Raw genomic sequence first — 25,528 nt, forward strand, 5'->3', positions numbered from 1 at the left:
CCTTCTTTCAGAATATATCCAAAACAAACAGCTGTGGAGCAGAAAAGATCTACAACAAAGGCAGTGAACTGAACCCACAGGCGATAGTAATTATTCCTCTTCCAAGAAGAAATAAGAGAAAAGTCATAGCTTCTCCAGGAGCTGCCCCTGGAATGGCATACTTCAACAGAATGCCTCTCATCTATCTCATCAGGCTGATACAGAGATTTCACAGCAAATTCTTAGGCTTTGCTAATCAGATAAGCCTGTCCAGGCACATAGTGCTGTGCTTACAACCACCTTCTTCAAGAAAAAAACCATCATGGCTTCTTGTGAAGGCTGATAAACTGTGGATTGCTATTCTATTTGCTTGGGATTCATCTCTCATCAAAACCTGTGTTGATTCTCAGTTGATTTTAAGTTCAAGCACTTTGTTGCAAAAGCTAATCCTGCAAGCAGATAGTCAGGAGTCCTATGAACATTTTTTTTGTGGGGTTGAAGGGGGATTTATAGGAAAGATTAATTAAGAAAGCAGATTACGTTGGTCTAGTTTATTTGCTCTTCTCCTTTCTGTAAACAGGAATGAACTTTGGCGGGGTTATTTTTCTTGTTTGTTTCCACTAGAGGTAAGAAAATGTAATTTTCTTTAACAAGGGCAAATCAGAAGGAACTTATCTTCTGCTCTTGAGGGTGAGATAGGAACAACGCTGCCTCATTCAAGTGGCTACCAGTCATTATGAAATGCATGAATAAGCAGCGACAATTAATTCAGTGAGGCTGGACGAAAATATTTTTTGGGTGATAGTGTAATGTAAATCATTGTTTTACACATTCCCTTTCAATGATTTAATTCATGCCTTTCTGACCCCCGCTGTGTTATGATTCATAGATTAGTGCTCATGTGTATAATTTAACAGAGCTGAATAACAAGCAGCAAGAAGACTTAAACAAATCCTTGCATCTGATGTTTTTATGATAAATTAAGAAAACATCATTAGTACCACGCAGAATGATTATGTTGATGCAATTTCTACATAGGTACCTGCCAGGATAAGTAGAAAAATACACAAAACATTGTATAACGAGCTGTAAAACAGATGGAGAAGTCCAAAACAATGGCATGCAGATTATCCATGCCATGTACTGTACCTGTATTCCAATAGATAAGCATCTGTTTTTCTTGAAGTGGTCCTTCTTCCTATCTTCTACTGCAACAGTGGCAATGGTTGTGGTGGTGGTGACTGTGGCAGTGTTGTTCCCTACATGCTGACTTGCAGGGCCATGGATCTGTGCATTGGCAGCTTCGATAGCAGCTGTCAGCGCCTTCATACTATCCAAGCTTTCTGTGGAGTTGCTAAGTCCAGACTGACTGATGATATCTCCCCTCTGCCCATGCCCATCCATATATGCATCTTGGGCAGACTCTGTGCTGCTCTGGGCTGTGATGGAAATAAATGGTTTGGTGGTAGTTCTTGGTGGGACTGGAGGTGGTGTCTTCTTATAGGTGGTAATGCAGGATGACACTAGAAAAAACATATGAGAGTTCTTGATTTATTGATGCTGCAGGGAAAATGGATGCAAATATGATATCAATGCATCAGTAAGCATGGACAGAGCAGAGATGAGGAGGAGTCTGAGAGCCAAAGAACCCCCAAAAGCTCCAATCTAAGTGCCATGGAAATGCCTTGCCTATCAGTGTCTTCTATTCCTCCTAATATGAGTAGCAGAATTGCCAGTAGAGAAAATAGAGAAAGAAAGTACCTATTTGCCAAGTTCCTCCTTGGTCTTTTTAGGATTATTTTCCTCAGTATATTTTCTCCTAACTGCTTTAAGTACCATGGGAACAAGTCCTCCCACCAAAATGTTTGTTCTGCTCATGGCTCCCAAACAAGATTCACAAGGATAAATCTTCAACCACCTATCCTAGCTAAACTGTACTTCAAGTAATTTTACTGCAATTATTTTTTTGTCTCTCCACCCTGTCCTGTTATACTTACCAAGCTTTTGCAGAATTTTAACTACATTTTTCTGATCAGAGAGAGATTCCCAAATCACCCTATCAAAGTTTGTTAACACTCACCATGCTTGGACTTGTGTATTTCTTTCTATAAAATGTCTCACTTGTTGCACAGACTTCTCAAATACTTTGAAATGATTTGTAAGCTGCGGAGGACATATTTAAAAGAACATTTTGCCATGCTTAATTTCTCATCATAAATATAACATCAGTTCTAGAAAAAAAAATCGCTTGTTTTTACACATAGGGAATTAGTGTAATGAAGTCAACAGTTAAAACCTGTCAGTCATTGGGCCTACTTAAAGAAAAGTATAAATATAAATGTTTGCAAAAAAAAAGGCTTTAATAAAACTTTATGAGAACTCTTCACATTTTGAAGGTCATGCTTTCTTTCTAAGAGCTGCTATATGGATTTAGAAGCTTAGCTTGAAGTTCTCAGGTTAAAAATTATTGTTCTGTGTACACAGAATTACATGCAGAAAGCACTACATAGAGATAAAAACATTGTCTTTTAAGGGTTAGTTGGCAGCTCTGCATTACTGAAGTCCTGGAATGCTTTCAAGTGAGGAAAGAAAGCCCATTAAGAACAAAAAAACAACCATGATATGCTCTATTTTTTAAGAAAATAAATGCAGGCTTGAACCTGTGCAAAGTTCAGACACAAACATGTTAACATAAATTCTTATTAACAGTAATCATATGGCTAGAAATGATTCATCAGATCATTTTAATTGGCAGACGTCTATGCCACCCACATAAAAGGTAACTCTACTACAGCTGTTCTGCTCCCTCTTTGCACTGTATCTGCTTGTCGAGCCAGAAGCCATTATGGCATTAATTTGACTAGCTCAGATCCATATGCCTCATACCTCCCCATTGCTGCAGGAATACTTATAGTGTAAAAGGTGTTTCCAGGGCATGAAATCACACAAGATTTTTTTAAAGGACTCTAGTATAAGTTTCTGATAACGTGTCTGAACCCATGTTAAACATGTTGAATGCTAATGGAAAAAGAGTGTTTCAGGTAGTGAGGGTTTTGAAACTATGATTCACTTCTGAAGAATCAAACAGAAACCACAGCATCCCTGAGAGAAGAAATGGCTAAAATTTGACGTGCTAAATTTTAACTCTGGGGAAGTGAATAGTTAATAGGGGTTAAAGGTGTTTTATAAAGTGCTTATGACAAGACCAGTATCTGGAACTAACAGAAAGCATGATGATAGTTTTGCAAAAGAGATCATGAATGTTGTTCCATTCTTCATTGTTTTTGATGCTGCCAAAAAGCATTTGCTGTGACTGTATGTTCAGATAAATCAGCTGCATTTGCTGCAGCACAAGTATGTACTCCAGGACTCATGGAGAATTATGGAAGCTGCTGCTTGGGTCATGATATCCCAGAAACACCCCAGGTGGTTCATGGTCTGGAGAATGTTCTCTGAGTGGTGGAAATACAAACTGAAATTCAGCCCTGAGGAATTCAAAGCACATATATATGCATATATCCAGGTAACTCTTTGGGAAGCTGGTGCAAAACTTGTCTAATAGAGGTTTGTGTGCAATGCTACTTTGCAATTCAGCAAAGTATAAATTGCACCATTTAAAATATGCTAGGCAAGGTCGCTGGGGAACTTCTGGGGACATGCCAGCACCTCCAAGACATCCCAGCAAGGCACATGAGTATAATTTTTCCTACATAGCAGAAAGGGAAATGATAATGAAACACACTTGAAAAGGGCTCTTAGGTAGGAAAGAGAGCATCAAAAACAACAAGACTGGTCCCCACATCACTGGGCATCCCCCACTAGAAAAGGAGCCAATAGCAACTGTCTATTGACAGCTACAATGCTCTCTGGACACAGCAGTACAAATACAGAGTCACCTGATTAAGATGTCTTTCATTTTGTTGGTAAATGTACTCAATGAGGAGTCTAATCCACACTGCAATGAAAGATGTTTGCACTCAGCTAATTAAATCTGAAGTTATTCTTAAGAGGAGGAGAGAATTGACAAGTCATATGGTGAAATTGTAAAGAGAAATAGCACAACGTTCTCTTAACAAGTCAAAACAAATCCTCAGTTTCCTGGAGTCACACAGCACATACTGTACAGCTCCAGAGAAGCAGAGTGTGCAAGTCATAAAAGAACCCCAGGCACTTCATTACTGGAAATGATGTAAGCTCCTGCCGCTCCTCTGGAGAAACGACAACAAAACAATGTTGGGGCCGCTGCCGCTGTTGGAGGCAGCTGCACTCTAAAGTCGGAGCTGTCTGAGCCCTCTGAATGGCTGAAGCACAACAATGAAATGGATTTGGTGCACCACTTTTTCTTTCTCCATGTGCTTTCAAGTACCTGGCAACTTGTGACACGGCCACCTAAAGGATCTGCGGCTGCTCAAGTGGCTACGGTATTTTAAATGCTAAGCTGCTTGAAAAATGAAATGAGTACTCCCCCAGAAAACTGACAAACCCCTGGCATTCTCCTTGTCCGACCAAGAGAGCTTAAGCATTCAGCAAGAGCACATGTGGCATTCTGTCCCTGCGGGCAAAGAGGGGAAACTCATCTATTCAGCTTTCTTGCAGTAGAGACAGATTCCAAGGGCGAATACTACAGGATCACAGGACACATGAAAAAGTAGGAGAAATCCTCATGTCACACAGGGATCTTTCAAAGGGTTTTGCACATGGAAGTTAGTTTAATTCACGTAAGGAAGTGAATTTAAAGGGCTGTATAAATTCCCCGATAAATATGTTCTTGGACATAGATCAAGGAGTGAAGTTCTGAACGAAAACTGATCTGACTGAAGAGTCAAGTCAAAGTAGTCTCGTGGTGCATTAAAATTGTTTAGACATGCAGTTACTCAGAAATACCTTTATCTGGATAGTCAAAGTGTATATGAACCCTCATTTTGACACAGTATAGACTAGCTATTCTCATTATTTTCCAGAGTGCACATGCTGCTGGAGCAGGTACGCATTACTCTCCTAGGGTATATGCAAGGTTTAATGCAGAAACTAGTTAAGTCATGCACAAGAATCCTCAGATTCCCAAAGCACCTTGAATCAGGCCCACTGTTTCCAGCTGCATCAATCCACCAAGTTATGCTTTCCATTTCCTTTTGATCTTTATCCTATTTCTGCAGACTGCCTTTGGGTTACAGTTTAATCCCAAATACCTAGTGAAAAAAACCACGTTCTCCAGATTAAAAAAAAAAAAAAGAAAAAGAGAAGAGCCACGGTGTTTCTTCTCCTAGCCAGTATTTCCAAACAACTAGCTCATGGGACAGGAATTTGGAACAGGGAGTGTCAACCACCCAGTTGAGAAGGAAGTCTAATGATAAAAAAAAAAGTCCCAGATTGCATAATAATAAAGGCTTCAATTTGAATGTTTCATTGTAAGGGCACTTCAGTTGTTTAAACATGCTTACTAGGGGAGATGAGCCCTTGGGAACAGCATGCAAACACAAATTTTTAACTCAGTGAATGGGTGCTCAGGAGAACCCCAAGGCAGATTAATATTTGTGAAATGATCAAATTCATGCAAGTACTTTGAACAATTTAAGTGATGAGACACAAAAGCAGTATCTTTCTAATTTGACAGTCTTATATAAACTTGGTTAAAATATACAAGAATAAATGAAAGTGCAAATTTAAAGTTAAGTAACATAATAGTGTTTCTTTTAAGAAAAGGGGCTCTCTGTGGTTTAAAAGGACCAACAAAGAACACAACTTTCTCAGCACAAGAAAGATGTGGACCTGTTGGAGTGGATCCAGAGGCGGTCCATGAAGGCTGAGAAGAGAAAGCTCCAGGAAGGCCTCATTGAGGCTTCCAGTATTTTAAGGAGCCTTATAAAAAGAAGGGAGAGGGACTTTTTATACAGTCATGTAGTGACAGGACAAGGAGCAGTGGTTTTAAATGGAAAGAGGGCAGATTTAGATTAGATGCTAAGAAGTAATTAGTTACTCAGAGGGTGGTGAAGCACTGGAACAGGTTATCCAGAGAGGCTGTGGATGCCCCATCCCTGGAAGTGTTCAAGGGCAGGTTAGATGAGGCCCTGAGTAACCTTGTCTAGTGGGTGAAATAGATGACCTTTAGGGTCACTTTCAACCCAAACCATTCTATGATTCTATGATTCTAACTTGTACACAAATAAGTATTAAGGTACAAAGCAGGAGTTCTTCCACTGCACACAGATGGACGTCAGTGTCTTGATTTACTGCCTGTAAAATGGGTGTGGTAACAGCAGTGCCCTTGCATCTCACACAACTGCTACACAAACATGGATGTAGGGATCTCCCAGCAGACGTAAGCCTCAGAACGGCAGCTCCTGATTTCAGAGGTGCAGTGCTTGATTTGGCTTGTTACACTCCAACAGAGATGTTATTCTCTTTACCATACACTTATTTCCTTATTTTGCTGAGGTTTGCAGGGACTGCTTGGACGGAGGGTTTCAGGTCCTGTATTGTTATTTTTACATGCAAAGAATTGGTATGAAAACAGAGCATGCATTATCTTAATAAAAAACTAAGCAGATGGCTTCTGAGGATGTAGTGATTTACTTTTACAAAACTGAAATAAAGACTTTTATAAGAAGTTTTAAACCACCCAGGGGAATAATACCACAGTGAGTTATGGATGTCATTATCCTAAATGAGAACTACTGAAATCTATGTACTACACCATCAGGAGTTCTGCCAAGGCCATGCTTTTTCCATAACTCCCTCACTGCCAAGCCAGATACCTTATTTGACAAAAGCCTAAGCTTCATTGGGTTAGGAAACAGGCATAACATATAACTAAAATCCTGTAGAAATTGATACCGAGTATTTAAACTATTTTTACTGCACACAGTAGGACCACAGATTTAATATCCCGGGTACTCTGAGGTTTAAAGCCACTGCTGGTGACCTTTCCATAAGTCTGCACATTTTCGTTTGCAAGTAGGGTGCCTTCAGCTTCCCAGCTGGATACAGTGAAGGATCTCCTAAAGGTGAGGCTAAATATGGTTCCTCCTGAATCTCAAATGAATTGAGCTGGAAGATCTACATGTCCATAGTCAGTGGATGACAGGTGAATATTTCTCCAGCAGATCTTTTTTCTCCTTTTAATTTATTTTGCTGGAAGCTGCTGATGCCAGTCAGAAGTTTAATTGCTATCCCAGGGAAGCTGAATTAGTGTGCAGAGAACAGGTGAGACAGCCAAAGGTGTCTGCTAAATGCAGTTTATCACTAGGATATCACCACAAATTATGGATGCACAGAAAGAATTCAGGGCATGTAGGCTTCCTATGAGACCCACTTTACTCCTTGTACTACAGAGCCATAGCTGAACTTCTCTCTGTATAAATCCAACAACCAGTATATTAATAACACACAACTTCAGCAGTTCAGCTCTTTCAGATGAAAAGCCAGAAGTATATAAACAACGGAAACTCTGGAGAAAAGATTTCACATAAACTGAAAGTTATTACCCCAAATGGATCATCGATGGTTTATAAGACTTTACTCCCAAAACCTGTGATCTTTACTGGTGTCAAGCAATTAGTATCTGGCTCTATCTTTTCTGAAGTCAGAGACAAAATATGTAAGAATATGAACGTGTGAAAACACCAGGTTTCATTTCACTTAATGCATATGAACCACCTTTCCTTTTTACACAGAGTGAGCAGTTGGAGGAGACAGCAGGAACAATTGCTTCTGCCATTCCCTCACCAGTCAGGCTGAGAGAGAAGTCAGGAGTGAAACTTTTGGCCTTGCCCCTAAACTTTGGCTACCAGCAAAGCATCTGGAAAAACACCATCAAGAACTGCAGGGATGAGGATATGAGTCTGTTCTGGACACATGTTCTCCTAGACGTTTGATGGTTGAAAGTGCTTTAAAACAGTCATGGTAGAAGGTCTGTGATACCGAATGTCAGCCTCTATGTGCAATGAAACATGCTGAAGAAGAGGGTAAAAGAAAAAGAAAACAATACAGCAGAGCGGTCTGTTTTAGTTCGCATGTAATTATTTGCCATCTCTTTTCACCTGTACAGCATTATGTCTGAGAAAATCAAGGAAACACTGCTTGATCTATTGCCTAAACTAAGTCTAGTAAACAATTCAAATGCTTTTTTTGCACTTTACCAAAACCTTCTTATTTCCCCCCATCTTGGAGCAGTAATGGAAAACAGGAGATGTTATAATTTTAGATAAAAAAATGGTACTTAAAAGTATTTTATGTTTCAGAACTTATATGTCATAAAATCATCATGGTAAGAAATTAATAAGCTTTCTACCTATCAGTACTTTCATTTTATAAAAGGCATTTATGGAAAACAGAGGAAACCTTGTGAAATATGGTAGTTTATACCACTTAGACCGAGAATGTGCAACAGTAAATAAATATAATAATATGCAGCTTAATGCAGCTTAATTCTTTTCCCATATATTTTCCAGGAAGCAACTTCACTGGCACTTTGATATAACACTTTGTTAAGTGTTACTGCAGAACTCCAAAATTCCAGAATTTGCATTTTTTCCCCTCTGGCAATACTGTTAATAAAACAAAATGGGCATTTTCTTTTTTAATGTGGAGTTCTGCTAACCAAATACAGACATATATATGTAAACAGCTCTTTAAGTAAAAACACAGTGCAAGAACCAAAACCTGGATATTCACAAACCCAAGGGTTTGAACTCTCTGCAAGTATCTAACCACCTTAGCTGGGAGATGTATTTAAAAATTTTAAATTCGAGCATACTCTGAAAAACTAATCTCTTTTTTTTTTTTTTCCTACCAAAGATTGGTTAAATGTAAAGACTTTGTCTACAAGTGCGCGTTGCAAGTTCCTTGGGCTAACCTTGAAAACTGTCTCTTATTTACATTTCTAAATGGTATTTGGATTCGTAAAAACCTGACCTGAACTGTGAATACACAACCTAATTTACAGACTATATCAGCAGCTCTTCCAATATACCAAAAGCAAGTGTGCCACCGCGGACTCCACACTTGCCACTCTGTCTGGGCATATCACAGTAGGTGCTGTTTCTTTAAATTGCCATGTAATATTTGTAAGTACTGGTGCTGGACATCTTAATACACTCTTGTATCCATATGTAACACTCTTTCTCATCAGTTACAGATGGAATAGCTAATATCTGAGCAGCCAATACATAGAAGACTTAAATCCCAGAGATACATGAGGGCAGATGTATGGTCAGAAGCAAGCCCACAAGTAAATAAAGAACTCCTGAAGTAAGTACTGTATGCTCTGCCCTCCTTCACAGTTTGTTAAGAAGCACTGCGTTTTGTCCTTCCTGAGCCTCTGCTGCCAATATCTCATGCTCCAATGGTGGCAGTGGATCTGACTGGTGACAACGTAAGTTTAGCAGCTGATCACTTTAGGAGGAGCTTGTCACAAATTTGATGGAGAAACTGGAGGTTGAAATTGTGCAGCTATTGTCACAGAGGAGGTTGGACTAAAGAATAATTAGGATTCTCCTCTTCTAAATCTACAAATCCCAGAAACTAACCTGTGAACGTAAAGGAGACTCAAGCAAGCCAATTACCTCTGAGTAATCTGATCATGTAGCATTTAAGATAGCTAGGTATTAACGTTGCATCACTCTTTTCAACATTACAATAAGGATTTTTTCTAAGCTTTTCACTGCAGCTAACTTTCAAAAGGCAGTACTTGGCTGGGGTACTGGCATTTAAAGTGTGATTTCTGTATGGAGAAAAAATTACTCTAAAAGTTGTTCCCTCTTCCTCAATTGGGAAATGTACCTTCTTTGTTTGGTGCTGATGTTAGCAAGAAAACAAGTTTCTACTGGTTTTTACTCCCAGTGGTTTTCTGAATACTTAATAAACTTAAGGTAGGGTAAGCAGAATTCTGTATTATTGCACACATTGGCACCAAGCTGGTCTCTTAGAATTTGATTAGCGATGTATCTAAATTGGCTTAGAAATTAATTAGTTTAAATTGCTGCAAACCCACCCCCGATGTGGACACATTTAGAAGTGGATATGTCTTTTTAAAAACTTAAATGAAAAGGAATAGGAAATAAGAGTGATTCCCTAAAATAATTTACCAAATTGAAATTAACTGTATCAGTTTAATGATTTTAAAGTAATTTCCCTTCATGCCATGGTGTACAAACAAGCTGTACATTGTTATTAGTTATATTCCTTTGAATCCCGTGAAAACTGTTTAGGTATGATTAAACCCAGTAACAATTTGTGAAATTTAGTTTTCTGGGTCAAAATCATTTCTTGGGGTTGCGGTATTTGAGTTCGTTTGTGCCTGCATGGTATGCTTACTTTTATATCTGGAATTTTTTAAATGCTACAATAAAACAGAGAACACAATGAACAAGCATCATTCTAATGCATTGTTACAAGTGAAATTTTCAGAGTTGACCCATGCTGAGGAAGTTCTGCACTATAAGACAGGTATCTCTCTCTCTCTCTCTCTCTCCCTCTCTCTCTCTCTAACAGTTATATTCCTCCAGTCATTAGGGGACTGGTATACACAGCAAATACAGAAATGTAGGTACACAAGTTTTGCATGTTATTCAACCCTAAGATTGTTCAGAAGCTTTTAAGCCATCAAGAAAGTAATTGCTCTGACATAGACTATTCAAATATGTTCAATACAGCCTATATGAGGTGGAATTTACTATTTTTGGTACAGTAGCCACCTACTTCACTAATCAAACTACCTTATGATGCTGATGTGAGGCTGTGGCTCCTCTCAGCAGAAAGCACTTTGTCACCTGATCCAGCAACCCACTCAAATCTCTTTAAACTCTTAAAAAGAAAGTATATACTTAAGATTTTTTTGCTCAGTACCTGATGACATCAAGGCTTTACTGCTTTCATATTTTCTCAAAAGTCAACATTTCAGTTTTGGGAATCTTATTTTATGCTATTTGATATCTAAGATTGTATTAAATAGTTTTGTTTGGAGTTAAAAGTTATTAAAATGACAGGGATGGTGAAGGTCTTCTTTCTTTTAATCAGATATATGTTGGGAAGAAACTGTACAAATGCCAAAAACAAGAAAATAAAAGCCAGTATCAACTAAAAGAAGAATGCAATTGATAAAAAACAATATGAACAGCTTTTTAGATACTATGAAGTTCCACAAAGCACCACAACTATAACGCCAAAGTTCTGTGCAGGTATAACAACACGCTATGTTATTCTCATAGATAATTACTAATAAACATTATGTAGAAAATGTAGAAAACCAACATCAGGAAGAAAAGTGTCACGTGCATATTGAGCAAGAACATCTGTTCAGACTGGGACGTACTGACTTGTTTTTAAACAGCCAGTACTGCATTTTTCAGCACACTTATCGCTTTTGGGGTGTTCCAATCCAAGTAGTAATGTCAGAAACAAGCAAGTCATTCTCGTGTACTTCCTAAAGAAAACCAAACCAAACCCAAAAGCAAGAGCCACCTGCAGCAGGAAGAAGGAAGGGAAGAAGGAATATTACTACGAGGTCTGTGCTCTGGGCTGAACAGTGATTTGTCACCTGAGAGAGAGAATTATGACCCAGCTCAAAAGTTCTGCCCCTGCTGATAAGGCTATCAGATGACCTGCAAAAAGTCACATGTCAGAGCAGATCCTCTAGTGCCGTGGGGGAAAATTCAATCCTTTCTTAAAGGAGGAGGAAATGTGGACAAAGGGTTTACACAAGAACTTATACCTATCTTCTGCCCATTTCAGGTAAAATAGCAAAACTGACTCAAGCTTGAGGATGTTGACATTTTTCTTGAGTTTAGGTGAAAAAATTTAATCGTTTGGTGAACAATATATGTGGAAAATGTGTTTGAAATACATATTTGTGTTGAGAGGAGTTAAAATCTACACCAAAACCTGATTTCTATCTTCTCATTTTACATTCAAATGGACAAGTTACGTCCCTGCTCAGGGACAGGTTTGAGGTCACTGTGAGTGACCTCATCCTTTTAGCTATTTGCTTGTTTTTATGACAAGAGTCCTATTTAATAATGCAACAAATCAGCTGAAAATACTTAGTGTGAAAAATTCCTAATGATCAGCCCAAGTGCCCTGAGCACAAAAAATACTGACATTTAATTTACAGTCACTATAGTGTACAGATAAGAGCGCCCCAATAAATCTGAGCATTAAAATCATTTATTGTTGGGAGTCCAGAATTGGCACCCAGAAGACATTCAGACAAAGAAAGATGGTAGCCCAGGCATGCATGAAAGAGGACAGACCCGTCTTGTGTGGCTTTTAAGCAAGGTTTGAGTGAAAGACATTGTAATTTCTTTCCACATATTTCCCCATTTATTAAAGAAATGCCTCTAAACCAGGCCTGGAGGAACACAGATTCACAGTTTGCAGGAGATGTCAGACGCAAACCACCACAACTTCCTTGGAGACACCAGCTGCATGCCTGATGATAATACAACAGCTTTTTCCCCCTATTTTTTGTTTGTTTCTTTTTTATGAAAAAAAAAATCATTCTGGTATAGGTGGAAATTTTTAAACTTGCCAACATGATCCTGAAACTCTGATGTCTGAATTCATGTCATGCCATTCCAGTGGTAAAAATCAGAGGTTTACTTACATAATTTCCACAAGGACAATTTTGCAGTATAGAACCATGAGAATTAACTTTTCTCTCTACAAACCACACAGTATTTATTTTCCACTTAAAATTTCCTTTAGCCAGAGATTTTGGAATTAGTGCTCATCATGAGCACCTCCCTTTTCTCCAACCCCTAGACAAAATAACATTAGCATTTCTCACGTTTACATAAATGTAAAAAAATGAATGATGCATTTTGATCTCACTTAGCTGAAAGATAAACCCAAATATGGTTAACCCAGCTGTTTAAGCTAAAAGGTAGACCCAGAGCCTCTATTTGATACACATGAAGGGAAAGCAAACACCCAAATAAATTTTGACACTTGAAATTATTTAGACCATTTGAATATCCACACTATATAAATGCTTTCTGAAGATCGCAAGGCCAATACAAAATCTTTACAAAGCCAGCAAAGTGGATCCTACAAATCCATACACTTTCACATGCACATAGCAAATCCTCCACACTTCTAAGTGCATGAGATGTAGGAAAGATTAAATTTTTAACCAAAGCTCCAAATTTGAATTTTGTCCCTACTGTTTTCTGCCCCAGCCTGAAACTTCCTCTTCTGAGTCATCCCTGTAATAAGACCCCTTTATCACACACTCACATTACTCCTACCAACTTGGTGTTTCTTTTCAATTAAAAACCTGCTTCTGAGACTTTACTGGGTAACCCCAAATCTCTGACTGAAGATGCTATCACGGGTTTACAGGATGTGAAAGAAAGGGGAAGAATTAAGTCTGGATCCTCTTGTCCAAATTGGTCAGTAATAAATAAATAAATAAACAAACAAATAAATAAATAAATAAATACGAATAGCCGTGAATGTTGGTCAAAACCATGAATGCTCAGCAGAGCAACCTGCAATCTGGTTCAACTCAGGCTGTTTCGCTAGGCTCTGCTTTGCTTGAAAACCTTTATGCGACCTCGATTTCTGTTTGCACGGATGTTTAAAGAATGGCTGTCCTAATACCAGCACCTTTATCTGCCTGGTTAACATGTGGTTATTCATTATTTGTTATTCTCATCAAATTACAGAGTCTGAGCAGCATCACTGTCAAGTGCCGATCACCCAGCACAAAAACCAAATAATTAAAAAGGACAGATGATGAATAATCCACAGGCCAGGATCTGCTTTTCCTAAATTGTCCGTTAACAAATGAAAAACAAATACATGTGTAATAATGAGGACTGTTCGCAAACAACTTTGGAACTGGGAAAAAGAATTTACAATTCAAGATTAAAATCAGTCCCAGTGAGTAAATCAGTCAGCTCTTGTTACCAACAATATTAATATCATTTGTTTTTTATCACAGGAGATCTGAGAGGATATACAGACTGTGCATAGCTGTAGGTCACAGCAGCATCATCCACGGCTGCACTGCACCCTGCTGAGAGGAGGGGTTGAGGCTGGTTGGGCGCTTTCCAGAAGAGCTATTACTCTGGAATAATTATGCATTTTGGAAGTGGTTTAAACTGAATCACGGCACCCCCACCTTTTATTTGAGATTAAGGGTATCCAGATGAAGAGCTATTCTGGAATAACCACAGTACTTTTGGAGAATTTCCAGAATTAGGGAGATTTTACTGCAGAGAGAAGTGCAGCACACTGAGCCAGCAGTCTCCTCCTGCAACCTTTGTTTTCTTCAAAGTCTGTCAAAGTGCTGGCAGGTCTAACTCCCTTCAGCTTTTAAAGACTGAAAAGTGTAATATTCAAGGTACTTTGGCTGAATGTCTTGAGTGAAGAAAACAGCAACAAAATGTGTGCATGAACTTGCCTCTGTCTAAGATTTCTCAGGGCACAGACTTCCCTACCTGCACAATGATTAGAAAAAGTGTGAACAATTAGATTTTAATAATTTCAAAGGCATCTTATTCTTTTGTGTCTAAAACTGCTGTTTAATTCGTGTACACCAGAAGTGAAATATACTCATAAGGTAAAAAGGAATTTTTTTAGCAGTTTTCCTGAATTTAGTGCTTAGGACTGTAGGTGAGTCATATTTTTCTTGTTATCCCATTCAGTTGACTTTTCTATACATGTGTTGAATGTGCTATGTATTAACAGCCAAGTGGGCCACCACAGCAGTTTTCTTTGAGATTGGGAACCTGCTGATTTGACCTGTTTATCAAGAGAAAAGTGTCATCTCAATAGGACAAGACTGTTTTCTATTTCTCCTCCCTTTTTTCTTCTTGTGAGTAATTTCTTTTTAACCTCTTAGAGTCAAGTAAAAAGTCACAACTAGGACTTTTTTTCCTTTTTCTTATTTTCTAATATTTTTACATAATTCAAAAAATACAGAAACACTTTTCTTTATATAAAAGTTTAAAATATGAAGTTGGAAAAGCATACCCTTAATGCTCTTTATAGATGCTTGTGTGAAATTACTTTGGTCTATTTTTAAGCACATCAAGTGGAATTTAGACTCTTATGAGGGAAAAATAACTATCTATATTTTATGAAAAACCCTACAATGATAAAGGAAAAAGTGCAAAACCTGTCATGACAGAAATAAGTTCAAACCTTGCCATGATCACACAACAGAATGGATGTTAGGTCTGTTGAGCACACAATCATAGAACCATTAAGGTTGGAGAAGATCTCCAAGATCATCAAGTCCAATCTTTGACCAAATACTACCTATAAAACCATATCATGAATCGCCACATTTTCTTCTTTTTTGAACATTTCCAGGAATGTTGACTTCATCCCTTCACTAGGGAGCCTGTTCCATTGCTTAGCATGTTAAGAGTCCTCCAGAATGGGAGGCACTATTCACTCTAATTTAAATTAGCGTTACAGTCAAAGAGCTTTTGGCTTTAAAACTGTCATAAGCTGCTCTGAAATATTCCAGAGCTTTCTTTTCCTTACTTCTACTTTTACAAGTTAAAAGTAAGATGTCCTAGATCATTGTATTAGCCTCACTAAGGAGAACTGAGTGCACGATACTTCTCCCTCCACTATAAATTACACATCGTCAAAAGAAAAATTGGGTTTAAAAGCCTGTATTTCACATTCTTCAGACTGCTGCATGGCTCTTGGTCAACATCTGAGCTTCCCATGACCTTTCACAGCCTGCCATGTGTGAAATGCATCCTACGTGACAATTTTAACATCAGTTGCATCATTAACACATGTTTCTGACTGTACAGTGTTTTTTTGCAGTTTGCCAGATGAGGCGGAGGCTAGATGAATTGTTACTGTGCACATGCAATTTTTCTAATAAAAACAATATGGGCATTATTATTCTTGGAAACGCATTTGGAAAGTCTTACTCTGCATTGTATAATACACATTAGGGTGACAGGTAGGCGAGGCGCCGGATGTGGGGCAAGAAAGAGGAGTCCACAAGTACAATAAATACCCGTGTGCATGTACTTGCCTGAACACAGAAATACAGCCATCCATGCATACATGTACAAAGCTACGTTCATTTTGAGCTCCGCCTTTGAGTTTTGCTTTTGTTCTTATCTTACATGATGCAAAAAATGTCAAGGCATACATTTCTCCTGAATTTCAAATTGTATCTTTGGTTTTTTAATGAGGTGCTCCTTTTGGATAACATTCTCAGCTTCCTCAGTATATGACACTGGGAGGGATTATTTAGTCTGTACACAGCTTTCATGCAATACATTCTGAGTCCCAAAGTATCTTGTAACACTAACCATTCAGACTCAAACCCCCAAACTAAATGAAAACACATAAAATGTGCAGTAAAAAAAGGCTAAATTCTAAAAACTGAAATGCTATGGGAAGTGAGCAGAAGAGCTTCAAGGGCTTGGCCAGTGTCCTGGGCCTTTCTAGGTGACGATGAAGCTGCCCAGGTGATCCTTTCCTACAGGTAAACTAGTTTATTTGAGACCACAGATTAAAGAGGTCGGTGTCCCCAGCATGAACTGGTTTGGATCCAGATGCAACTTAGTTCCCTGCCAGTTATTCATTTCACAGAACAGCATATGAAGATATACTCAGAAATGGTTTTTCTTGAAACAGTCTTCTGCAGCTTTAAGGTAAGTGTACGTGCACGTGCATTTGTTTGTATAAAGGTGTTATGTTACTGGGACAAGGAGGTAATTATAGTTAATAGCACCAGATGTCCACAGCTTTTTGTCAAAGACAAAAAACCTGAAGCTCAGTTGCTCACTATGGGCTAAAAAAAAAATCTGCTTATGAGGAAAATAATGCACATTATTTCACTGCTCATTCTAACACCAGCCCTATAATTACTGGATCCTCAACTATCTTCCACATTGCCCTTGAGCTGTGAATTACAAGTTTTCAGCATATTGGATATTAGTACTGTGGCATGATTAGATTACCATTTCCACAGGTTGCCAAAGCAGAAGAATGGCTCATCTAAGTATGAATAGATTCATTTACTTAAAGAGAATTTTCTTTACCTTTCAGACTAATCGTCGTGTTTAACATAGGGTAAAAAGAACAGAAATTATTTGCAGGCTAGCTTCTCTTAGAAAATAAAATGAACCCCCGAGCTTTTACATCCCAGCGTTTGAAGGTATGAAGATTTTGGGGTTTTGTCTGGCTGCTCAGAAGAAAGCTGTTGTTTGCAGAATGCAGATACAGACCTGTTTGCTGTTGTAGACAGAATCCATTAGTCACTAAGGAGGCTAGAGCATAATGGAAAGTAGCCATTTTGTCTTCATTTTAGCGCTCAGCCTTGGAGGGGAGAAGCACACAAATCTACGTCATTTTTGATGTGCTATTAAATAGAATATAAAGACCATAAATATTTTATTAGTCTTTTATGGGTTAAAAAGGTAATTTGCACAGAGTAAATACTTCCCTTTGGAATTCACAAAAACATAACGAGTTTGAATCTGAAATAAGAACCAGCATTTGGGGATATTTGTTATTTGCAGGCTATTTGTAATTTGAACACTTAAAAATGTATGCTCAGAAATACTCAGATCACCAGTATGCCAGGAACACCTGTTGCAGTGCCACCAAGCAGCTGTAAGCCCAACCTAATGGGCAGCACCTGTCAGATTCACAGCTCTTTTGTGCTGCCAGAACTGCAGGCAAAGCAGGCAGGTGAGTCCACTCTACTGTCCATTCAAAAAAATAGGCAATAGGTCTCCTGCAACATGCTTGTTTTTTCGTGCAAGCTGATATGCTGCATGTGGCAATGCAGGTCAGAATCAGCCTTGGTGGCTCACCGGCTCCACTCACCCGTTGTTGATGGGACCCTGGTTTTGCCAAAATGCATTCACATCCTTGCCCTACACAATAGGATAAAGCACGCAGCGCCACATGTTGCCTTCCCAGCTGTTCACATCTTATGACAGGTTTTTGGTGGATGCAAAGGCCGACCCATGCAGAATGCCAAAGAAATCTGTGCAAACTCATAGGTTTTTCCACCAGCAAGCAGCCTTAGTGGGCCATCCCTTATGTTTGCAAATGAAATTCCTGCCACACATCTGTGGCCCGCTTGGCACTATTCTTGCCTGTGTTTTAACTCTCCGGTTTATGATTTTATTATCTTAATATGGTCTCCAGACCATCTGCAAACCACCTACAAGGCCTGGCAGCTCACACAGTTTGGGAAGCATTGCCTTATGATATTTCTCTCTAGTGATTACATTAAAACCTTGTTAAGAAGGCAAATCTAAACAACTTTGGCGATGTTCAAGGAGAACTACAGATTTGTTCTTGACATGCATCATTGTATAGTTACAGAACATTCCATGAAACACAAGGATATTTATTATTAAACAGATTACACTCTGTTACAGCTTAACTTAGCCTGGAGAAAAAAAAAGAACAACATTATTTAATTAATAATGGTCTTCAGATTACATTCAGAGAGAGAATAGCTGCCTTTTCAGTCTTTGTTAGCCCACATGTGCTCACAGAAATACTATTCCCTTCTCCCTTGCGTACAGACACACACAACATTCTCCTGACTTTGTCCTGACTGTTCCTGAACAGTTTTCCATTCAAACAAGCATCTAGGCAAACAAAAACATGCTTCCTGTAGGAAAAAGAAGCCCTTTACCTCAGGGTGTCCATGTCTCTCTGTAGGACAAACACCCATTGTGTTTTCTACTGCGGCCTCTCTCCAAGCTTTCCACCCCTGCCCGAGCCCTGCCTCACATTGCAGCCTTGTGGATGCTCTTCCTGAGTCTCATTGCTTTTCCTCAAACAGGTGTGATTGCAGCAAATTCCTCCTTCTCTACAGACTCATACAACGCCTGGCAGTTCCACACATCATTCTATTGCCAGCCTCTTGTGCATGTGCTGTTTTGCTTTCTATAACAACGTAGTAAAAGTCACACTCTTTGTCCAGAAGGATAAAGTCCCTGATTAAGTGCCTACTCACTGCACAGAGTATGTACAAAATACCTGAAGTTTTCCAACATGGTGTTTAAGCCTTGTTGAAGTACTGTCTGTCTGAAAAGCCCAGATATGACCTGACTCCTGTGTGCTGAGCAGTTTCAATCTGGATAATTTCAGTTCCTTGCTGCAAAAGGAAATCCAAAACAAATACAGAACACACTCACAATCCACTTAGCAAATTTATCCAGAAAACAAATAGAGAGATGTTCTGGGAGAACATGTATAAATGGCTATAAATACCTGGAAACCATAGGCACTATGGCAAGTAATTTATCCCACTCTCCTTACAAGAGCTGTATTTGAAGGGGATGAACTGCCCTTTGGCAGTGTCTGCCTCCCTTCCTTTACTGAACATCAGGCCCAGATGACTAATTTTGGATGGCCAATTAGGCAAGAGGAATCCCAGTGCTAAACAATTTCAGCATGTTGCTGCACAAAGTTGCCCCTGTTTATATTTGATCCCTTTTCTCCATTTTTATCGAGCTTTGGTATGAAAATCTGGAGACAAAGAGATATTATTCTAGCTGCAGAGTTTATCTGTTTTGGATGCAGTGCTTTTCTATATGCAGAAGAGCTCCACTTTGCTGTTTGTGTAGTTCTGTGCAGTGGAAATCAGCAGCTTGTAGACAGCTCTTTCAAAGATGAGCAAGAACAAACACTTGTTTCTTTCCTCTCTGATTTCCTCTGGGTTAACAATAGATATTGACCTTATGGAGTCACTGTAGCACATTGTGAATTATGTATGAAATGCAATTTCCTTGTCTGCCGTAGACATGTTTGACTGTACTGTTTGCAGCACTCACCATCGGAGGGCTTTCAGTGTTCTCAGACACACAGCTAGGGCTACCAAACTCACAATAAACTGTCAATTTGCACATTTGCAATTTGCAAAATCCTTTATCATTTCTTAAAATCCTCCCAGCAAACAGCTTCTCATAACTCCTATCCCATCTCCTAAAACAGTTAAAATCTTTTCCTAGAATCATGGGATTGGTAAGGCTGGAGAAGACCCCTAAGATCACCAGTTCCAGCTGTTGACTCAGCACTGCCAAATCCACCACTATACCATAGACCCAAATGCCACATCCACGTGTTTTCTGAACGCTTCCAGTGATTCCACCACTTCCTTGGGCAGCCTATTCCAACGCCTGACCACCCTTTCAGCGAATAAATTTTTCCTGATATCTAACATAAACTTGCCTTGGCACAACTTGAGGCCATTTCCTCCTGTTCTGTCAGTTGTTACTTGGGAGACGAGACTGACCCCCACGTCGCTACACCTCCTTTTCAGGTAGTTGCAGAGAGCAATAAGATCTCCTCTGAACCTCCTTTTCCTCAGGCTAAACAACCCCAGCTCTCTCAGCTTCTCCTCATGAGTTGTGCTCTAAAAGCATATTTTATTATCTGAGGGTTCAACATGGCCTTGTAGGTAAAATGCAAGTAAACTGAATGCTAGAGAACAGAATAGAATGGATTGGAATAGAAAGGAAAGGAAAGGAATGGAATGGAATAGAATGGAATGGAATAGAATAGAATAGAATAGAATAGAATAGAATAGAATAGAATAGAATATTTTCTTTGGAAAGGTCCACACTCACCTAGTCCAACTGCCTGACCACTTCAGGGCTGAACAGAAGTTAAACTAAATTATTAAGAATATTGTCCAAATACCCCTTAAACACTGACAGGGATGGGGCATCAACCACCTCCCTAGGAAGCGTGTTAAAAAAACCAACAAACACAGAAACACAACAAAGGGAGATTCAAAAACATGGGTAGATGTCTCCCTAGCAAGTCTAGAGTCTAGAAATCAACAATTACTATAGCAATCTCTCAGATTGCATCGAGTGATCTCAAATACCGGGTCCCATACAGAGAAAACCTAACTTTCACATGTAGTCTGCTCAGCATGTTTCTTGTGCCCTCCAGTTTGATCTTCTGTAAGATTTATCCATGTGACTAGTTTCAGTGACTAAGGCAAATCTGATGTCTCAGTGGGAAGACATTTTTAAAATTCTGATCAGGATATTTCTCCATAGCTGGGTTGTTAAGAAGTTGGAACATAAGCACATTTTTACAGTATTATTCATTTTTCCCTCCTTTTGTTACATCCAGTTTTAAAGTTTCTAATGAGTGTTTTTTGCCCTCATCCTACTTTTATTATCATCCTAGAAAAAAAAGCCAATGTAACAATGTAAAATAAACGGAAACACTTACTATCAATATATAAAAGCTGCAGAAGAGGACTGAATTACTGAAGCTATCATGAGGAAATTTCAGCCAGCTGTTTTTTTTCTCTTTCCTCTCATGGAAGCCTCATTAACAATGTACAGTGTGCACATTAGCATGGTCCTGGATATATAATGGGGTAGGAGTCTAGCAGAAGCCCCCAGCAACATGAGAACAGCATCCAGCCCCACTACTGTTTTTCTGAGACTGAAATTTTTTGGGGAGAGTAGAGATTACCCTCACACTTGAGCTTGTAACATAAGTAGAAGCAGAAAGCATAAGCAAGCTACCTTCAACTGATGACGACATGAGTAAATCAGATGAGTACTCAAGTAGGTTTTTTTTTCATTTTTAATCAAGTAGATTTGCATCAATAGTTCATTCTGCTGATGCAAGGGTTGTCCTGTAAACTGCACCCAAAAGCAAGCAGAGTTGGCTTGGAATGTTTACTTCTGAAAATGAATCATAAAATGGATTATTTAAATGCACCGAATCCTGAGTTCCTTGTGGGCATGTATAATTTGTACTCATGGAAACCGTAGGAGCCTTCTTTTTTTCCTGCTCTCAAGTAATTAAAAGTGCAACTGTTCAGCTATTTGCATGCAATGAATTTGCTGTTCCCTCACACTGCTATGTCCTCTTATACGTTACACATCCAAGGATTATGTATTTTATACACATAATTGCTTTTGATTTTGTGGTGGAAATAAATTTTATAAGCCAGCCAAACTTCTCTTAACCACGTATACATCTGCTGTCTCCCTGAAGCTTGCTTACAGTTAATTCCCTTCACATCTCCTGTAGCTGCACAAGAGGTACTGTTCCCAGTGCCCTTGCAAGGTTACAGCCAGCTCCCACCCCACATGATTAAATCAAAGCATTCCAAAAAACCAAAGGGACAGTCAAGTCTCTGGAATTTCAAAGCAAACATTTTCTGTATGTCTGGTGCTTCAACTCCTGCCAAGTCATTTCTACTGGTAATCATGTGTTTTGTTTAGCACACCAGCCCAGCTCCTGACTCCCATTTCACTGACAGAGCAGAGGCTTTGATTCTGGCCTGACATACACCTGGATAAATCCACCAAGGTCAACAGAACTACACAGGTATAAACTGAAATGAAATAGATCCAGATTTGTGACTGTGTACACGTGTATCATGCAGTAAAAACACACCATGATTTTTGCAGTACATCCATAGGCACACTGACCAGCCATGCACAGTGCTCTGCTGGGAATGGGGTGTCAGTGTGGAAAGAGAGTAGGCAGCTTGCGATGGATAATACACTGTTATCCATCTGAGGGCAACTCAGGGTTGGGTATGGGACTGTGCCACATTGCAAAGCAGAGCTGTGAGCTTGTGCCACTCCACCCACTCAAGGCCATGTGGTTGTGTCAGAAGGTCAGATCCAATACTGCAAGGGCTAAACAGCAAGATTTGCCCAGCCATGCTGAAGGGGAAGCTGGGCAGAAGATGTTAGTAATAATGAAGAGCAAATGGACTAATCACAGTGAGTCTCAGTTGCACGCTTCTCTGGGCCACATCCAGTATGGCACTATCTGTGATGGTATGGGGTGGTCATCACACAGTTCATAGAATCATAAAAGGGTTTGGCTTGAAAGGGACCTTAAAGATCATCTAGTTCCAATCCCCTGCCATGGGCAGGGACACCTTCTACTAGACCAGGCTGCTCAAAGCCCCATCCCACTTGGCCTCAAACACGTCTCCGTCCAGGTGCGATAATATGATCTCCTTTGGTGGATAACTGCCAGTACCTAGAGAGAACTGGCAAGAGCAGTAGCTCTTGTGCCTGCTCTGGGTGGATTTCCAAGGCAATGGTTCTCTGGCACCACCCTTGCCTTCCTGGGAGAGGGAGCCATCAACCACTCCTCTGCTCAATCCAGATTGACAGTAGTCTTCAGTTAAGAGTCCCATTTTCTTAAGAGGTGTAAATCTAACAAACCTTCATGAGAATCAATCTAAGTTTTTAATCTAAATATGGAGTCTGCACACAACAGGAGAGAGAAGCAGAAGGAAAAAAGAAAGGAAGGAAAGCAAGCAGGTCCAGATGCAACACTGGGCTGCACTCTCCATATAACCTAAGGACAGGCATAATTTCCCAGTTTTACTCATACAAGAAAGAGCAGTTCCCTCTCACACACACACATGCTACTCCCTCACACTCTTTCCCTTCTGTCTTTACTCAATCAATGCCTGCTCTAAGTTTCTTTAAGCTGCAATTGGATAATGTTCCCGGCTTTGAGGGAAGCACTCCTCAGGGGGATTCCTGGGAATGTCACTCCTATCTGATGAAACAAAGTGTAGCTAAATTGCCAAAGCACTGACTAGAGATATGGTTTTTTCTTTGTAGTAGAATCCCCTTTTAACAGCAACTATTTTTAAGGAACCCTTAATACAATACATATGCTTATACATTCATGCTTCTTTATTTTATTTTCTATGGAATAAGATGCTGAATTTCTGAATATTGCAATCTCTGTCTGTGCCTAATTGGAACTTCTGATCTTAGGTTGTGTGCTTGCTACCCTCGACCTCAGAGATCCCAAATGTGTAGGCACCATTTGAACTAATTTCCTCCCAGATTACATTTTTTTTACTCTCTCTGCATATGCATGTGGCTCTTATTCACATGCAAAAGGTCTGTGCCTAACAACACACAGATAACACTGCAGTAAATGTAAAGAGGGGATCGCTTCATCCCTTTAGGTTTCGAGTGTCTTCTCTCTTTGCCCTGAGCCATGTCCCACAATCTAATTTGCTTTAAAGAATAGCCCTCCAAATACTTTTCAGGAACTTGGTTAATCTGGTATTACTTTTGCTTCTAATATTTCAAGGAAGACCTTGAGTGACATTTAGCTAACAGGCAGCATGTAACTACAGATATAATTATTTCTGAGGTAAAGACCTTGAGCTGAATGTGCATATGGTTTACATTTATTTTTAAGAGAAGTCTCTAATGAAGCACATTCCCTATACCACAAGGCATAAGAGTCTGCAAAAATGGTGGAGATGAAGTTTTATCATTAATAATTAAATTTTTGGTTTTGCCTCAGTGGTGAGCATTAGGCAATTGCCTTTTGTCTTTAGAGCTATTTTCTCAGACAGATTTGTAAATAGATCCCTGCTTTCAAGGGTCTGATACACTAAAAAAAAAACCAAACTCCAACCACAAGATACTTCTTTTCCAGAAGATGCCAAGGACTTCTGCGAATGTAATGGGTTCTGCACCAGCCACCATATGCATTTTGTCTGCATTTTGTTCAGTCTTTAGTGTATTTATCAATAAGCTATAAGAGGAAAGCAATATCCACTACTTTTACTCATTTCAAAATTAGGCAGAGAATATTTCTGAGGAAGTATAATGACTCTGAGTCAATGCAAGGAGTTGTTAAGGCCACCACTGTCAAATACATGAAACTCTCGGGTTTGCTTCTGTTCTTAACAAGTGTAGGCAGTATGCCTCAGTCCCACCAATAACAATCTTTCCAACAACCACCTGCACAGCTCAGTGTTGCAACCTCATGCACAAGTGACCCAGAAAGAGGAGGCAGAGCTCATGCACAGGTAGATTTGGGATGTTCTTCATACTGCCACTAGAGGGGACACAATGGATGGGACTCAGTGACTGCTGCTGGCCGAGTGTCCTCAACGAAGAGAGCTGTTGACCTGTTGATGCTGCCTCTTTCTTCAATGGCAGCATCCTTAGCAAGTCTTGCTTTCCAGGACCCCAGGCAGGCCAGGGCTTAGAAGCTTCCATGCACATGCTTGAGCCCATACAATTTACACTATGATCCTGTCTTAATACCCTCCTTTGATATCCATACCAAAATCCAGATGTTGGAACTTGAAGGTTGAAGGTGTGCTGGTTTTTTTTTTTGTAAGTTTTCCAACATCAGTACTGTGTTCTAGATGCTGCTGCTTTTTCCTTTCTTTTTGCTTACTCTTAAATAAAACACATTTTTTTGTGGAAAGGAACAATGAGGATGGCTCTATATTTTGGATCGTAGAAAGCTGTGAATGAGCCAGTGAAACTATGCTGAGAAGAAACCTGGGCTAAAGTCTTTATAACAATAATGAATGTAGCCACCCCTTTTTCTAGTCACAAAGCTTGCAAAAAGCTTTTTGGTATTTTTTTTGTTATGCAGCATCATTCTATAACACCTCTTATGGATCTAGGTCAGGTTTTAACACTTGTTAATCAACAGCTCACTGTAACTATATCTTAGCATATTCAGTGTTGATGGTTTGTTGCTGAGCAATTTTCATCACACCTGACTGTTAATGTTTGTTTATTTGTTTGTTAATGGAAACTTTTGTAAA

The 25,528-nt window shown here is 39.3% G+C and overlaps 1 protein-coding gene across 17 annotated transcripts in view; it reads right to left on the bottom strand.

The window, feature by feature from the left end:
• DLGAP1 (DLG associated protein 1) overlaps positions 1 to 25,528 on the bottom strand; it is a 418,553-nt gene that overhangs the window by 29,118 nt on the left and 363,907 nt on the right. For all 17 annotated transcript variants that reach the window (XM_017832746.1, XM_017832733.1, XM_017832741.1 and 14 more), the window contains one exon: positions 1,129 to 1,502. In XM_017832746.1, coding sequence (XP_017688235.1) covers positions 1,129 to 1,502 — 374 coding nt within the window. The remainder of the gene's footprint in view (positions 1 to 1,128; positions 1,503 to 25,528) is intronic.

Source organism: Lepidothrix coronata, unplaced genomic scaffold (genome assembly GCF_001604755.1).
Source record: "Lepidothrix coronata isolate B3197 unplaced genomic scaffold, Lepidothrix_coronata-1.0 Scaffold6, whole genome shotgun sequence".
Classification (NCBI taxonomy): domain Eukaryota; kingdom Metazoa; phylum Chordata; class Aves; order Passeriformes; family Pipridae; genus Lepidothrix; species Lepidothrix coronata.